General features: G+C 46.7%; 1 protein-coding gene across 4 annotated transcripts in view; it reads right to left on the bottom strand.

Annotated features, from left to right (window-relative positions):
* cux1a (cut-like homeobox 1a) overlaps positions 1 to 17,157 on the bottom strand; it is an 86,563-nt gene extending 69,406 nt beyond the window's left edge. For all 4 annotated transcript variants that reach the window (XR_003750181.1, XM_028984582.1, XM_028984581.1 and 1 more), the window contains exon 1: positions 17,024 to 17,157. Coding sequence is in view for 3 of the 4 variants with exons in the window: in XM_028984582.1 (XP_028840415.1) it covers positions 17,024 to 17,086 (63 nt within the window). In the remaining variant the exon portion in view is untranslated. The remainder of the gene's footprint in view (positions 1 to 17,023) is intronic.
* Positions 17,158 to 18,750: the final 1,593 nt, after the last annotated feature.

The raw sequence follows: 18,750 nt of genomic DNA on the forward strand, positions 1-18,750 counted from the left end.
TGCCATAAGATTGCAAAATTCACAAGTTAAGTTGGTTTTTTTTTTTGAGATATGGAGTCTCCAGGTCTTTTGTCTTCTTCTTTCAGCCCTCTAGAACACCTCACCTCTCATTAGCTTAATAATGCATGAAATGTGCTCCAGCCTTCAGACTCGGCCTCCCCCTGCGCTTAAAGTATTTATCGCAGATGGAACGCCACCGAGGACATCTCCGCGGCCTGGCCTCCGGCTCCGCCCTGCCGCACCAGCACTCGTCCATTTTTCAGATCTTCCCAGGACCAGCCACCCTTTCCCCGGTGCATCACTGCGGTGTTCTATTTCTCCTTCAAACCTAGTCCTTTAAAGACTGATATTAAGACAAACACGAACACCTTAACACAGGGTGTTCTTCACCTGAAATGCACTTTTAATCCTATTCCTTAAAGATACTATTAACGTGTAATTAAATATAAGATTGTCTCATTGTTCAATTTCAATTTTTTGCTCAGATCATATTTGGTTATTGGTTTATATTTATAATTAAGGCACGCATTCACGTGTTGATACTTTTTTCCTGACAACGGTGGTGCTCCGTGCATGCAATACAAGAATTCGATCTGACTGTTCTCACTCCGGTCACGTGACCATGAATCAGTTACGCGTCGGATCTGGCACAAACCTCAATTATCCTCAATGTGAGGTGATTACAATACGTTCAATATGTTGCAGAACACTCATCGGTCATATGATCATTTATGCTGGACACCAGTAATTCTATATCAGTGGACGCAGATCTTGATTTATTACTGTGTAGCCGTATATATTTACCCGCCCCTAATTTCTATGGTACTTTCCTCCTGACAGAAAGCCTGTCACATGACATCTATGACCACCCGAAAATCTCTCTTACACACCCGTCCATCCATCAGCACTCCTGAATTCCAGAATTCTGCACTTATCTTTTCCCTGTTTTCCAGTGTGCACCTGTGTCTTGTCTGTCATTCCCGTGCTGTCTGTCATATTTGCATGCGTCAGTGTAAGTCTAGGTTCCTCCAACTGGTTTGATATGGATTGTGTCCCACATGGATAGAGAGCAGTGACTATCACTGGCCGTTATTACTGACGAACCCGACGCGCTGCATGCATGCGCACGTTTTACTGGTGCACACTGACCTCCAGACTGCTGTCACTAACTGAACATTCTGATAAGAAAAAGGCCCAACTTCCATCTTGTGTCTCCTCTGCCACAGAAAAAAGGTTAAAAAATTAGAATTAACACACAGACCTCAAAGAGTGTTTTAATTGGCTGACCAAATCATAACTGAAAAAGAGAGTGGCCTATAGAGGTGAGCGGACATTCACGGAAATGACGTCATCAACACCAGATAAAATGAACCTACTGGTTCTTCAGAGGCTCATGTGACGGAAATAAAAAAAACATTTGTGCTAATTTTCACATCCAATCACCAAGCAACTGCAATGATTTGCACTTTTGGAAGCTATGACAGTCGGTGAAGTTCCATTTTAGGGGCGGGGTGCGAAATTCTCTGGGCGGGCAAAGCACGAGAAATGGAAGTTAACCTTTCCCCTTATGACATTGTAAGGGGCTAAATTCCAGATCCGGCCATCTGAGCTGCCACTCTCTGAATGGCGAGTCAGGGATAAGTTAGGGATATAGGGATAGGGATAAGTTAGGGATCTTCAAACGGCAGCTCAAGACCTTCCTCTTTAGAGAATATTTAGATTAACTTATAACCTTCTTATAGTCTCAAACTACAACATAGTGAATAAAAATATTGTATTCATTGTTGGGGGTCCTAGTGAACCAGAATTGATCACTTCATTGATGGTAACATGGAAGCACGTAGTAAGTCACTCTGGATAAGCCTTAAATGTAAATGTATTGTGAGAGACTTAGTGGATGTTATACATAGAGTGTTTGTTTCACTTAAGACATTTTTGGGATAGGGAGGCAGTTGTATTGGGGTGATAGACACACCTCATTTTGTGTTTTCCATATAATGGTCTCATTGTGTACAGGTGGTCCTTATATTGGGGCCAATACCAAGAGACAACATTTCTCAATGTGGCATCAATTTCAACATTCTGTGGGTATTAAAAGGTGGTATTATAGGTAAGTCATTCCAAGTTCATCATTCAAATAGCCATGAACACAAGACATCACTTAACGGACGAGCAGCGTCACCTGGCCATGGCGCTTCTTCAGGACGGTGGCAAACAGAGTGTCATCAGCAGACTTGCATCAAGACACAGAACAACTGGCAGAGTTCATGACAGACCCAGGAATGGAGCCCCACAATTGACAGGCCACAATGATGACCAGTACCTAAGGACCTATGCACTCAGACATCGTTATGTAACTGCCACACAGATGCAAGGGAAACTAGGGTTTCCAGAAAAACCGAGTCCACCGCTTTGGCTCGAATGCCAGATGACCATTGCAGGTGACTCTGCTGACACCAAGACACCACCGTGAACGTTTGCAGTGGGCACAAGGCCATGTGTCCTGGACAATGCAGCAGTGGTCTAGCATCCGAATCAGTGTCGACTGGCATCACCAGTCAGCACAATAACCAGATTTGTTTATTGTACATGGCTCAGTCACCTAGTCACAATGTTCTTACCTCAGAGACAACATAGAACCCAACATCATCCCCCAATTACACCAGCATACCCCCAACTCTCTGTTCATGGATGATAATGCTCCAGCATATCGTGGCAGAATTAACACTGCTTGACTTCAGGAAGTTGGAGTGCCTCATATGGTACGGCTATCAATGTCCCCTGTCTTGAACCCCATAGAGCACGTGTGGGACCAGTTGAAGCAGAGACTGAATGACTGAACCCTACCCCCACATGACCTGGCAGAACTGCGTGTAGAATCTGTGGAAGAGTGGAACGCATTGCCTCAGAACAACATCATCAGGCTAGTGAGGAGCATGAGACATCACTGTCAGGCTGTCATTGCGGCAAATGGTGGAAACACCCTCTACTGACATTGTCAATTTTTGTTGTTTTTGCCTACTTTTTAGGGGTGATAAATATTAAACTAATGAAAATGGTGTTTCTTCTCATACATTATTAGTAATATCAAAGGGAACTTTTACTTATTTTCTTAAAATTCAAGGCAAATAGGAAAAGCACTCATGTAAATAACAATCCCTAACTTATTGTGAGTAGTGTATATCGCCATTCCTAGCCACTGCAGGACCATAGACAGGTTAGGGGAACTCGTATTAATGTTACATAATCTCACCAAAAGATTTTTAAAAAGATATAACTTAAATGCAGTTACCAAAAAAAAGGAAATTTATGTTATACCTGTTCATAAATCAGTTCCAGCTGAAGTGCGAAAAGGTGAGCATGTCCATGTAGAAATCCACTGAGGCTACCAAAATTCCACTTGCACACACATCTGGTCACCCCACTTACATGGCTAAATGATTTTACAGTTCGATTTTACAGTTTTTTAGAGGATCATGTCGATTCATGACATTTTATTGTATAAATACGTGTTCTAGAAACGCGCCTCTTAAGTGGCGAATTGTGGCAGCTTTAGCATGCTATACCTTGTTATTGTCCCTAGTTGTCCTTCTGCCACGATCGTTTTTGGGTCTGGGTCTTTGTCCATGCGAGTCACGCTATTCTATGTCCTTGGTACCTACATTTTTCTCTTCGATTGTCAAACCGGTTAATCTCTGCATCCCTAGTTGCAATGTAAAGATGTAGCCAGTGAAGAAACATTAAGGTTAAATCAATCACTCGCAGCATGTGTCAGTCCAAGGCTGGTCCTAAATTAGAAGCCCACCTGAGCCAAGAGCTTTTTTAGGAGGCCTGATACCAGGGGATTGAATTTGGTGCAGGACGATGCCGCTCATGACCTGTCATTTCTCTGACAGTCGGACTAATCCATCTTTGACTTCCAGTTGAACACAAGAACAGGAAGTAAAAACGGGGAAAGCTCAGCCTGTCAGTATCACTCAGTCCTCCAGGAATGGGGGGGGTAAACTGAATCCCCATTCAATTCAGTTTCAATTTGTTCTCCATTCCAAAAGCAGCTCTTTACCATTTCAACAGCTATTTAGCTTAATCTGTGCGGTTTGAATGGAAGAAGGGAAGTGTATGTGTATTTGTGTGGATGCGTGGGGGGGGTTGAGGGATGGGTGTGGGGTTCCCCCACAAAGTTGGCCATCCTCCAGAGAAAGCTGCTCCAAACACGAGGAACATGGGGAGGCGCAGTGTCAGAGCGAAGCGGAATCGGTGCGTCTGGCTTGCGGTTTTCCCAAACGCGTTCCATCACGAGGGCCCCGGCTCATTCCAAAGCGCTCCCCTTTCACTACAATGCCTGCAGGCAGTGGCGCTTGCTGCCAAATCGCACTACTACTACAAAACACACACACGAGCCTCCTCCTCCATCCCACTTCCTCAGCACTGTGCACTTGCTGGCAGTGGGGATTAGACAGACGAGTTTCCTCTCGCGCACTTGCATGGTTCCTGCTGACTCGGGGGAAAGGCGACAGCCGGAAGAAGCCAAAAGAAGGTGCCTGAGATTAGCTCCAGACGTGCGAGCATGGATTTCACGGCTTGTGGTTGTCAGGCAAAAAAAAATTAAAAATCTGCACTTATGCCGATTCCTAGCATGGGACAAGGCACCACGTGGAGAAAAAGCTAAACAGGCTCCTGTTCCTACGGCCCACTGTACGAACTTCTCGTAATGGGAACTTGATTCATTTTTTCAATTTGCATTTATGGATCCTTCTCGATTCACAAAGTAATGTATTATATATACAGGGTGGGCCATTTATATGGATACACCTTAATAAAATGGGAATGGTTGGTTATATTAATGTCCTGTTTGTGGCACATTTGTATATGTGAGGGGGCATGGTGGTGACCATAGTGGCCATTTTGAAGTCGGTCATCTTGGATCCAACTTTTGTTTTTTCAATAGGAAGAGGGTCATGTGACACATCAAATCTATTGGTTTTGTGAAAAACAATTGGTTTTAACATGTGTATAAAATGTGTTCAATGTCACCAACCATTCCCATTTTATTAAGGTGTATCCATATAAATGGCCCACCCTGTAGTATAAAGTATGGATAGATTCCTGGGAGACATTTCGCAGAGAGGGATGTGGCATGTGACCAGCTTTCGATTCCTGCTGTACATGGTTGACAATTAACCGTGACGCAATATGAAGGTATCAGACGGCATTGACTTCTTTTTTGGAAATATTTAGCCCAGCCCTAATTACTGGGTTCAATATCGCACTGTACTGTTGAGAGGGCCGAACACCATGCGCCGCTGCTACGTAACACATAATACCTCAGCGGCCTGATGGATGTTCCTGCATTTACCACGCATAATCCTGTCCTGATGTGTGCATAACAGAATTAATACAGTGCATGACACAGTGTAAGTAACGTTTGGGATTAAAATAAATCTAAACTATCTGATTATCCCCCCCCAAGATAAAAATGCTTTAATGAGGGATTGCAATGGTTTAGATGGGCTGATCTTTAAAAAAAAAAAAATCGCATAATACTCCCCCTCCCTTTTTTTGGATTGATTCTGCTTTGTTCCATTTATTTTGTGTTAGGAGATCAGAAGAACGCATCTGTGCAAGAGGTGGTTTCCTAACCAATGACCATGTTCTGAGGTCAACCAGGGATGGAACAATGATGGGGAGGTGGGAAAAAGCAGATATAGAGATATGAGCGCTCACTAAATCCAGCCATTTTCATGGGAGCGGCTTTGAAGATCAAAAAGTGGGACCTTCGCTTTGTCGACAGTGATTAGTGAATCTCGGCAGAACAACGGTCAAATTCAGCGCACCGCCAGGATTTCCAGGATGAAGAGGCCGGCTCTTTAAGAGCTCGCCGTTAAAATACACAATGGCCGACGGCCAGTAAGGCATCAGTGCGAACGATCTGCTCTATGAAGTAGACCAGTCCAACAAAAATCCAAACACTCCTCCAGCCAGCAGGGAAAAGCTGCATACAGCCTGATGCATTAGCGTCTTCCTCCTTTTACTGCGCTTACAAAACTCTTTCACCGTGGAAGTGACTTTTTTTTTTTTTTTTTTTAATCCCTTTAACATTTGTCCCTAAAACCTTTTTTTTTTTTTTTTAAACTCTAAACACATACAGTTTACCATGTTTAAAACAGCATACAAAAAGATGGGACTAATGCTAGCTATTTAACTAATCTACATGGTATAGGAAAAAGAAATTACAGCTTATAAAAAGGCCGCCAGAAATGTGGCGTCGTGGTGGGAAAGAGACGCCTTCGAGATTAATGACTGTCTGAGATAAAATCTGTCTCCAGCACACAGACAGGACCGGAGTGTGAGGGGAGGTGAGGGCCTCCATTCACGTCAGCTTTATGGGGCTGCTATAAAGCATCTGTTGCATAACGTGAGTGTGTGTAGCCCCCACCCCCAAAAAAAGAAAAAAGAAACAGAAAGTCTTCAGTATGTCTCTCGCCAGAGAAGCATGCAGTAGTTAATTCTCCCCAGAAGTAAAGATGTGGACAATGTCTTTTTTTTTTTTTACCGATTGTGTGACACTTTTGTGTGTCCCCGTTTTGTGTCCTGATTGCTGAAGCCTTCACACACACACACGCAATAATTGGAGTTGCACTTGTTCAGTTTGTCCACACACTCGCACGGACACTTCCAGCCTAATGCAGTCGGCGTCTGAATTTTTTCCAGAGTAATTGCTCTCTCGGAGGCCTGACTCTAAAGTAGGGGCAGTCTCCGGGGAACCGGGGATTTCGCAGTTCAACATACAACTTGGCCGTCCGGCGAGGCCAGTGTCATTATGGTAACGGCGGACGAGTGTGACAGTGAGGACCAAAGGATTGTGTGCTGCTCTGGGGACCGCCAGAGCTCAGCCGTCCAGGCAGACCGGTGGGGGACCATCTTTAACAAGCCCCCCGTTAGACTGCGGGACACGGGGCGCTGTTAACGAGCCCGCGCCGTCATTCAAAGGTGTAAGAATCGTCCGATGTCTTGTATAAAACGGGATCCGTGAAGAGGCCGAGGCGCTGCCGGGACTCATTCCGACGCCGGCACCTTGTGTTGGACACAGGAACGCTGAGATGTTAACCAGAGCGTCTGACCCCTTGTCATGAAAGAGGTGCTCTTCCGGTAGCTGCGAGGCGGCCCCGGGCTGCGGTTTCGCAGAGGTGTAGGCCCCCCGCCCCCAACCCTGAAGCCCCCCCCAGGGTCACCCCCGAACCCCTGACACGGAAAAACATGTCAGCCCTTTTCCCTGCGGACTCCATCTGAACTCTTAATATCGCTTTCCACTCGTTCGCCCCATCTGGCTTTCATTTCCAAGACTCCTGAAGGTTTTCAGGTCACTAATAATAACTATTTCAGGCTCGGGCGCGGGTTCAGCCAGAGTCTGCCGAGCCAGATAGCGTGGGCCTTCCCAGTGACGGCGGACCGGAGCAGCTCTCCTCGGGCGCGGGCTTCCCGCCGAGGGTTTGTTTTGTTTGGGTTCGTAATGGCAGAGAACTGCCCGCACTGACCGACATCTGGCTGGGAGGCCAGGGGAGGCGTGGGGTTTCTTTCTGATGACCTCGCATTCACCGGCAGCACTTTTGACCAGAGCGGGTGGTGGATGTTGGTGGTGGTGGGGTGGGGGGTGTAAATCCTTGTCTGGGAATCCCAGAAGCTCCCTCCGCTCCCCCTTTCTTCGCCAGTGACATCACCGCGGGCCGCATTGTGCTCTAGCAGAGCACACAGCTCAACCAGCCGGCTACAAACGTTACCCTCGCCGGGGCTATTCCAAACGCAGACATTTGGGATGTTCAGGAGAAAGTTAGAGGACACCTGTTGGCCACTGTTCACGCGCGATTCCCCCGAAACGATCCGTTGCACAGAAAGCAACCAACAATGATTGATCCGAAGCGAAGTCCAACGCCGATCTCCTGCTTCAGGACCAGCAAGCGCTCCAAACACCTTCAGAGGACGTACTATCTGGGCTGGTTGGAGACGCAGGCCATCCATTTATTTTCACTCCCTACCTTACAATGGGGCCTTTGGCAGGACAGCCAGGTGATTTATGGGCCTGTCTAATCCACTCTTCCCCCCTCTTCACAAAGTGCTTTCAGCAGGGTGACTTTCCAGCCAACTGGGCCTTCCAAAACATCCCAATGAGGACGTAGAAAATTGGCCATTTTCCACAAGCAGGCCAGGGTCATCTGATGAGATGTAAGCGTCTCTCCGGAGAGGCTGGTGTTCCTGACATTATCATTCAAAAACTCTTGACTTTACCTTCAATGGCTATTTTCGGCCAGTCTTTCCCGTCCGGGACTCTTTAATTGCTTCGGCTCCAGCGAACTCGCATTTTACTGTAATGTCTTTAATTCAATTTTTTAAAATGTGCTTTTGAACCGTCCGTCGACGGCAGGAACGCTGCACTAGCCCCGCACCAGAGCGGTGCAGGGAAAACCCTTGCCGTTCGGCTTTCCATTCAGGAGGAGTCTTGGGCAACACGGACACTTTCTCACTTGGCAATCAAAGCGGGCCGAGCTGCCAGGGAGCAAGAGAAAGAGAGGCAGATAAATGCTCTTGGGAGCTGACGTGTCGTGTAACTCAACACAAACCTGATTCATCATTGATGTGGACACCTGAGAGGCTCCTGTCCCGGGGTGTGCAACCTGCCAGGGGAGGTCGGGCTGCATAAAGAGCCCTGAATTTCCAAGCAAACAAACAAACAAACCAACCAGCGAACCCCTGCACACACACAACAAAAAAAAACACTCCTGTCTTCACAACGGTGACCCCAAACAGATTGGATCTCCGCTGGTGTTTGTGCCACACAGGCCCAGGCTTCTGCCCGATTTACATCTCCCAGGAAAGTCAGGGTGTTTCGCCCTGCTGTGCCCACACCCCTGGCCACAGTGTTATTCTGGGCAGTGAAAACGTCTCCTTCCACCGTCAGCAGCGTGTGATAAATAGCGTGAGTGAGTACCGGGTTTTACAGTCCCCATTCTGTCCATTTGTTAAGATGGAAAATTCCATGGGAATTAATCAATGGTCAAAGTAGGACTTTTAAAGAGTTTCTTCTTATTGTAGAATGTCTTATCTCCACTAAGACAGTGACGGTATTGTTGAAATTCTTGGCACAGTCACACAGCACCTCTGAAACCGGGAAATTAATGAGAGCTTCTCACGAGACCAGTGACAAGGGTTAAAAGAACATCCAGTCAAGGACCCAGGGATCCTGATCGTCAAGTCCACTGTAGTCTCAACATATCCTCCAGGCACGAGACACAACGTTCCTGTATCGAATGACCCGCCATGAAAAATACAATACGTTAAAAACGGAGATTGACTGCATTCCTGAACCCGCTGCGACTTTGCATCTCACCTGCAAGGCGGATCCATTCGATTTGCTGTGTGAGCATTTCCAACTAGCGAGGCTCTGTACATTTTGGCATTGTGTGGGTCAAAGTTCTAACAGCAAAATGCTAAACCATGCAGCATGCATCCCAAATCTAACAAGAGCCTCCAGTATGTTGGGCTCATTTTACATTCGGAACTCTTTACCCGTTTTGACCACTGCTAAGCATGGGTGGCTTCACGATGACGTGGGTGTTTAGCACAAGTACAAAGGGGTTCGCTTTAGAGAGACGGATCATTAGCCTCACCCTCACTGACAGAAATCGTACCACAGCAAACGCAACTTTGATCTTGCGGACTTTTTTTTTTTTACCCCCCTTTCTCACACTCCATAAAGACACAAACTCCCACATTCAGGCCGAAAAAAAAAAAAAAAAAAGTTACAGTGAAAATGATGGTCGGTGATAAAAAAAATGAAAAAAAAAATGCACAGCATCTGAAGACCAGGTGGGCATGGGCCCGAGTAAACACCTGCTCTAAGGGCACAAATTGACTCTCCGAGGTAGCGCCGGGTATGAGGTCCCTTGCGATATCTTCCTCTCTGGGCAACGAGCGCGAGTGCCCAGCTCTTTCCCATGGCTCCTAATTCGCAAGCACTTCCCTTAAACTCTTTCCAGATGTTTCTGCACAGAAGCAAATAAATTGCTGTTCCCTTTTTTTTTTTTGCCCCCTTTTTTTTATTTCGCCCCCCCAACCCTACACAGTTGTTTGCGGGGGCTTTGTTTTAAGCAGCAGCTTCATTGTTCGGAATTCTTATTAGTGAAGGTCGTTAAGATTGCAACGGTGATCTCTTATCGTCCTCAAACATGGGGCCGGCAGCGAAAATGATTTTCCGTGACAGACGAAATCAAATAAAAAAAAGGAAAAAAAAAGTCCCTCAAGGTTAATCGCAAGGTTGCCCGACAACTGTTGTTTGGCCCGTAACTGAAACTCGATCAAAATACTGACAAGGCTTTTTCCACCAACGGCGTTTATTGATATTGTGGACGGTAGATCTGTTGACGTCAGAGGCGAGCGTGAAGAACGGCCCTCCTCCCATCGCCACAACTTTGGCCTAAATAAAGCGAAACTCTCAGGGGTTTAACTTTACCCTCTTAAAGTCTTTTACAACCCTCATCCTGACTCATGGATTTTTCGACCACGCCGCTTTTTTTTCTTTCCCATGCACGTTTGCTGAATACGACGATAACGCGAGTGCTGACGTCTCGTCTTGGCTTTCGATGCAATTTACAAAGTAAACAATCTCGCCGAATGAGGGCTTGGCGAACCCATAACCGAGCCACGGCGTCTAAAGTCGGTCTTGGTTTCAATATAAAAACGGTTGTTTGTGATTTCTATTTATTTCCCCGACAGAAATTCGGATCCATGGTCAAGCAACTCGTGTTCGAGCCTGTAGCTTTCTCGGTCGACGGGCGAGCGATGGCGGCGTAATCGTCCCGGAAACACACATGCCCGAAACGTGATAAATCAGAGCATTAGATGTATAATTGGACGCATGTGTGCGCATCAGATAGCGGACGGGGTGACGCGGAGGAGACTTGAAAGCGAAGGGCGGCCAGCGACCCACAGAGAGGCCCATTCTCCGAGTGCGTGGGCATGCTCGCTCGGAGGAATGAGCGAGGGATGAGAGGGGAAGGCGGGGAGGGAGGGGGCTGCTTCTCCCTTTGACCCTCCCACGTTCTCACTCGGCTAAAACGGGCGGCTAATTATGCAGTTCGGCCTAACCGCGCAAGGCCCCCTTGCCCCCCGACCGCAGAACGGACGAGGCCGGGCAGGGCGAGGGGGGGGACACTTTACAACGTAGCAGCGAAAAGACCAAGCGGACGAAAGACACGGTCAGCGAATGCGTTAGGGTGGCGGTGTTGGGTTAGCTGCCGTGGTCAAAAAGTGGCTCCTCCTGCTTTGTCTCAGTCCCCCAGACACACACACACACACACACACACACACACACTGCACTACCGGTTCTTCCTCTTTCAGGCAGCAGCGACTCGCTGGATGTTTCTGCACTGAGGGATTACCCGTGTCTGGACGCACTTGGCCGAGGAACGAAGTCTACTGTAATGACTAACCTCTCCCGGCGTCCTGGAACGGGCCGAGAGAAAGCGAACCGGAGCGGCCGCTGAGCTGCGATTGATTTGTTAACGGTAGCGCCTCGGATTCCAGGGCAGAATTTATGAAGGCGTCCCGCCACCACAGACGGGCCAGACCAAACACGGCCCCGGCAAAGCCGATGTTATTAGAGCTGACAAAATTATATCTGAGCCACATTCTTTTTTTTTCCAAGGCAAAGTTCCTTGTCCTGCTGGCGAGATGAACCCTCCTACCTGGGAATTCTCAGCATGGATTAAGGCCTGCGAACAGAAACCAATTCTCCCAAAGTCCCCAGTTGAATGTAAATAACGCTTCCCATTCAGCCTGGTCCAATTACAATATCCACAGGGAGCGAAATATGAAAAAGGCCGGAACGCCGGAGGCTAAATTTAGATGGAGACATGCTAATGTCGACCAGTTCTGGGCCTGTTTACAAGTTACTCTGGGTTTTGAAGTGGTGTGAGAAATTCGGGAAAACGTCTCCGTGTAAACGCGTGTGGTGAGCGGCCGGGGTGCCGTTCGGGGTGTAAATAATTTGGGTCCTCGAGTGCTTATTTGAGATGTAATACTCGCACACTTCAAACAAATACCAAGCAGCAGAGGTTCGGGCTTCTCACGAAACGTTATTGCTGTGTCGAAAAGGACGAGAGCCCGGCAGCTCCTGCATCCATCATGTAAACAGTCCAATTATGTGCATTAACAAATTCTATTCCAGGCCCAACCTTCGTGAAACATAACTCAGCACGTTTTACATTTGGCCTGACTTTGCGCTCGAGCATCTGATGTAACACGTAATTAAAAAGCACAAGTTTCACAGGGAAGTTCGCAGGGCAGATCCGTTCGGTGTCAAGTCTGGAGAAGGTGGAAACAACGATGTATATTAATGAGACTTGGTGACGACCCCGCTTACGCCGTGCATTGAAATCCAACGTTCGTACGTTCCACACTGGGTCTGGAATGTCGAATACATGGAACCTTAAGACGTGGTGTAAGTGCATGCAGCGTGCACTGCGATTGGAATGTCAGCGGAGCAGACAGACGCCTCGGGAGGAGGCTGTCTGGCTCGCGCGGCGATCCGATCCCAGACAGGTGTGTACGCAATCCGCACGCTGGCCTCGCCGTATCTGCTCAAATGATGTCAGCGTCCTCAAATTGTTCCCCAACTCCCACAAAAAGCCAGGACGAGACTCCGTGGAGTGCACGGAGCTGCAGCACGAGGAATGATGCACAAGTGCGGTCAACAACATTCCCAACTTCGGCAAAGAAGACTATTTCTGGGTTATTTTGCTGATTACACATAAAACTGAAATGCAATAGATCACATACTAATATGAACAAGATTTCCTTTTTTGTAAGGCTAAACAGACTTTGACTTGGAGGAGCATTATTCTGATCATCGCCAGAGCCATTTTAGAATCAGGCCCGGGCGGGACACTCATTATTTACATCCGTAGTTGCCGTGGCTGAACATGTCTCATGTCTAAAAGTAGCGCTGGATGCACACTCCTGTCTTCTTATCACACACACGTCGAGGAACGCACTGGGGACTTTCCTGTTTTTGGGTTCCAAGCTGCCTTTTGCCACCATGAGTAACACATTCTGCAGGATGTGCAAAGAAAAATGCCATTTGCTTGCCTATGAATAGCTTATAGACCATTTCAGCCCGAACGTACTCATTCCGAACAGACCACCGTGACCACATGGGCAAAGGGAAGTCAGAGGAAAAATATTCCTTTCCTGTCTACAAATATGTGTGGGAGGAATGGTCATAGTCATAACAGTTGACAATTCATGCAATGGGTTTTATAAAAAGAACGACGAGCTGGACGAAACCGGGACAAATCCGTTCATATATATACATTCTCCGCCTTGTTTCGCAATGGAGTACTATGGATTAGTGCTGGCCAACAGGCAGATAATTTGCTAATTGTAATAATATTATCAAGTGGGTCAAGTGGGTGTTGTGTGAATTATAGTGTAACAAACGAATTATAGCATTAAGTAATGAATAAGTAACATCCCTTTGTCGCAGCAAAATACACATTGCAATGCATGATTTTCTCATGATGATGCATGTTATTATGGTTTTGATGAAATATAACATTTTTGGGTCATATTGTAGGTGCAACACTAGAAACCACACCTTTCCTCGGTTCTTTTGTCAAATATTTCAGACCCTGTAATCCCCACCATTCCAAAACGTCTACGTCTGGTCGCATTCTCCGGTGCAAACAGGTTCGATGCGGGATGCGTACGCTGTATTACATGTCGGCGGCACTCACAGGCACAGGCCCAGACATGGGGAGCGGGACGGGCTCAAATCTCCCGGCGCGCTTACGAAGTGCCTGCTCTGCATTACTTTTATACACTCCCATACACACAGACGCCACGAGAACACAGGACCACACACGTGCTGAAAGCGCCAGCATAGCCCAGGCGCTTTCCACAGATGTCACACAGGTGAGACACACACGACACACCAGAAAGAGAACGATTGTGCGTCTGGTTTGTAAAAAGCATCGCACAAGAAAGACCAAAACATATCTGAAAGCTGACAGGCCAGTCCGACCAGCCGCTTGACAAAAAAAAAAGGTGAAAAATAAATTATGCATGACACTGAGCAATGTGGCAAACGGCTTATTCTTATATTATTGGTGTTGTCCCAGTATCGGCGTTTTCATACATTAACACAAACTAACACAAATAATCAATGTGACGTGGCTGCAATCCTTCAAAATGAGAAATAATCCCAAGCAGCTTCACCCAGGTTAATAACCCAATTATTACACATGCCTACTATATATATATATATATATATATATATAATAACTAGAATAAAAAAAAAGAGAAATATACAAGGGCACAGACAAGAAAAGGCAAGGTTAAAACAGGGTGGGCACAGGGACCCTGCACACAAGCACCACAGGGTCTGCGTGTGGCCAGGTCCTGAGTCTAATAGCATAAACAGCCTACAGAGGCACCACATCCATCCCGACGTCACGTAGAGGAGACGTTCGTAGAAGAACACCTGCCCTTCACCCGAAATAAAGCGTCGGTCCCAACGCGCCAGGCTTTCCCGAAACAGGTTCAAACATGCTCAGGTCCCTGTGCAAACACAAAGGTTCGCTGACGGTCGGTTGGAGACCTGCAGCCCACAGATATCGGTCTGGGATTGTCATTGTCTGACAACTCGGCCCGAAAATAAAAAACCGCCGGGAGGCCACCGGGCTTTTTCTTGTTTCGGGTCGCTTCTGCAGAGCCGCTTATTCCCATTTAGTCGCCGTAATACATTTCGCATATGGACGGGACCAATAAGAGAGCAATAAAATAGAAACAATGTACTGGTTTATTACTTGTAACGTACACATGGAGCGAATATTTACTGTTGCAGCTAGTAGGCAATTAAAAGGTCCGCGGCTTGCAGTCACAAAAGAAGCCGTAGACGAGAAATTCGTTTAATTTCGCTTGAGAGGGGAATAAAAAAAAAAAAAAAAAAAAAAGAGATGCTCGTAATTCTCCACCGACGTTCGTCATTGGCTATTCACGCTGCGCGAGGGGAGAACCGTCCGGGAGACGGTGGCCCGTTTCAAAGAGCACCTTGAAGAATAACGCCGTCTCCTCCGACCGGCTCCAGTCTTAAGTGTTATCAGGCTGCCTGTCGGCACTAACAACATCTGACGCTTGGCGTTGACTGTGGGCCTTTTATCGCGTCGCTACGTGATGCACAGCGATGTTGACACTGGGGCTCCGCAGTAAACACATGTGAAGATGATTAGGGTAGAGAAGCCATTATCCAGAAACTGTGCGGAATTGGGGATGTTTATGCGCACGGCTTTAAATGGATCCCACACATGAATGAATTACGAAAAGGAACGAGGGAAACAGACGGCCTCGCGGCCTGACGCATGAATCTTTAACAAATGGTCGAAACTTCGGAAAAATACATCTTTTAAAAAGTGATATTAGTCCATTCTGTAACCCTAAACAGTATGCACAGGTATTAGAGTCAATAAACTTATTATAGTGAATAGTAATATCATTCTAGGAACACTTCATACTAACCACATGCACATTAAGCTTTTGTTCCTTGTGAAGTATAATTACATATATCATTTGGAAACCGTTGACTACACAATCCATGCAATATGTGATGGATCTGAATGACAATGTGTCATATCTTCACTTATTACCTGAAAGGTAAAGAGAGAGGAAGGAAGGAAGGAAGGTTACGCTGAATAAAGCACACTCCGCACAGCAATACACCTCATCCACGTTTCAAGCTGTATTGGGGAACCGAGCCTTGCTGTACTTTATTCAGAAGTGTTCGCTTGTCCATTAAAACGTTAATAATGAACACAAGCTGGCCAATGCGTAACTAAGAAAGGCCGCCGCACATTTCCCCTCAGTTTAAGTGGGTTTTTTTTCTGTGATATCAGCTTCCCTGATCGGTTCTGTCGTTTCTTCCTTTACTTCCAACGACAATCTCACCGCTGGCCATCCGCAACCCCCCAAACCCCCCAAAACACACACCCGGCATCCGTAAGAAACGGGAAAATCGGAGGAGGACAAACGAGCGCGATTTGTCGCTCTTATTACGGATTCATAACGAGTTTAAAACTTAACAAGACAACAAGAGGCGTCTTCTTCACTCGCAGAAAAAAAAAAATTCCTAATACGTACACACGTTGAAGAAAAATCGATTCTAACAATCGATTGCGATTTCGGGTTCGAAGACAAATCAATGTTTGTTTACTGGAAATACATAAAGTAAAAAAAAAAAAAAAAAACGGTTACCGATGCCACCTTTTTTTCTATTGTCTTTTCGCAAATAACCTTATGCTGGAACAAGGGGGAAACGCCAGATTCGATCTTTAAGTTGAAAATAACGATTTTATAAACAGTTTTGTTGGGGTTTTTTCCGACAATGAACCTGAACCGACATTTGCTACCGAAATCCGTCACCACGAGAAAAAAAAAACCCCGCCGTCCGACCAGAATCCCAGAAAAAAAAAAAAAAAACCTCTCCGGCGTCGACGTCCAACTTTTTTAAAAACGCAACGACAGTGGAAACGACGACAACGTCGCCCGAGCCGCCGCGCGAGTCGCCACAGCGCCACCCGGCAGAGCCCCGACAGCGCAGGCTGCGCACTTCTGCACGGCGAGATCATTCAAACAAAACGCGCCGTCAAATATCCTCCGAACTAAAGTAGTTCGTTTCGAAACGCACATTTTCCCACTCCCCCCCCCCCCCCCGCCGCCGCGGTCCGACGGGCCGCCGATGCCCGCGCTGCACACGGCGCCCGCGTCCCCGCGGCCATGGCGGCTGATCGATGGGAATTGAACAAAGAGGATCAATTTCCGATCGGCGAGAGAGCCGCTTCAATCAATGGGGGGGAAGAGCGGAGCTCACCGAAAGCGGCGGCGCGGCGCCGGCGGACCCGCGCCCCCGGCGCCGCGCCGCCGCGCGTCCGTCGCCCCCTTCCGCGGCCCGCGGGCGACCCGAGAGAAAAGGGCTGACCTGGAGCTGCTGCAAATCAAAGCGCCGCCAATATTGGAACATCGATCCCGCATTGGCCGCCATCTTGAGACCATATTGAGACGGAGTGAGGCGCCGATAGAGAGAGCGCGAGGGGCTGGAGTTCAGCGCGGGAAGGAGGGGGGGCGGCGGCGGCGGCGGGGGGGGAAGCGGAGCGCGGAAAACACGGAGCGGACCGATCGAAGGCGCCCTTCGCTTATCGACCCGGGCCGGAGCGGAGTTATCGAACGGGGGCACCCGCGATATCGAACGGAATGGGATTATTGAACGGAAGATGGCGATTGCCTCGACCGCTAAAACGCGGGGTGGATTTTTTTTTTTTTTCGGTGGGGCGGCGGCACGACGTGCCACGTTCGCGCTTTTATGTTTTTTTTATTGTTCCGCCGGCTTCTGACTGAATCCGACCGAAACGACATGAAAGGACGTTTCTGACAGCAGACGAGGCGACGTGGACTGTGGCGAAAACCCTACGACGTACTCGACATTGCCTGTTATTGTGGTCTACAAATATTGTTCTTGTTTTTTTTTTATCTCACGTCTACCGAAATTAAAAAATATATAGTGATATTTGATCAATAGAAATTCCATTACAGATTATCAAGCATTTAAGTTAAGATATTTTGGAAAAAACGAGGTTGTCTGTGGATTTCGCTGTCAAGCCTAATATAAAAAATGAAAAAACGGCATACTTTTAATATATTTATTTTAATGACTTTATTTTTAATGTGTAATTTGAAGTGTGTAAACGAAACACGTTATACAGCCAGTTAAAATAACCACAAGGCTGAAGATAAGAGGTCTATTAAACATGTGTTTTGGATTAGAAAAATATCGATGCTGAACATATTGATTTTTTTTGCTTGATGTGTATTAGCAGCCATTGAACGGCATTGTTTGCGAGTCTGACCCGCTCTTGAACTTGAACGTGGCAAGTAGCGCCTCTGGCGGGCAAAACGTGCAACTGCACCAGTGCAGTTCACTGTTACACAGGCTAATTTAGCTCACAGCACAAACCCAACAGTGGATGTTGATTCTGAGATTCTGAGCTAACAGAACTGTTTCTGGCATGTCTTTGAGTTCATTTTTTTATTTATTTGAATGTTTTATTAATGACGCATTGCATATTAATAACAACATTAATAACAACAACATAGCACTGTAATTATTTGGTATTTTACAATTATTATAATAGGATATATGTCAGTAATGATTTAAACAATGGTGATTTTAAACATATGGTTTAAATTGGCCCATTAAGCAGCTTAGGTCAAATGTTTCAGTCCATAGCAGCCTGCAGACCATCAGACTTTTTTGAAAAAAAAAAAAATCTAACAATTGTTTAAATGAAACAACTATTATTCAACCCGTTATCTTCATAATGTAAGAACTTTTCAGCTTAGTGAGCTCAGTAAGAGTGTGGCAATGTGGCAACTGTAGTTATAACAAAAATGTGTATTGTAAAGAAATTTTGTTACTCAAATAAGCACAGCAGCATACAGTGGAACACAGAGCCCATGGGATTTTGGGAACAGAGGGTGATAAGCTCAGGGGTGAATTGGTGAAATACCACCATACACATGGGATCCCCTAGCCCCCGCTGAAAAGATGTGAAGATCAGTCAGAGGATTGGGAGATCCACCACCCGGGGCATCAGTAACCGCCTCTCTGCAATAGGAAGCTGAGGAGGAGCTGCTCCACCCACTGGCAGT

This window comes from Denticeps clupeoides, chromosome 6, assembly GCF_900700375.1.
Source record: "Denticeps clupeoides chromosome 6, fDenClu1.1, whole genome shotgun sequence".
Classification (NCBI taxonomy): domain Eukaryota; kingdom Metazoa; phylum Chordata; class Actinopteri; order Clupeiformes; family Denticipitidae; genus Denticeps; species Denticeps clupeoides.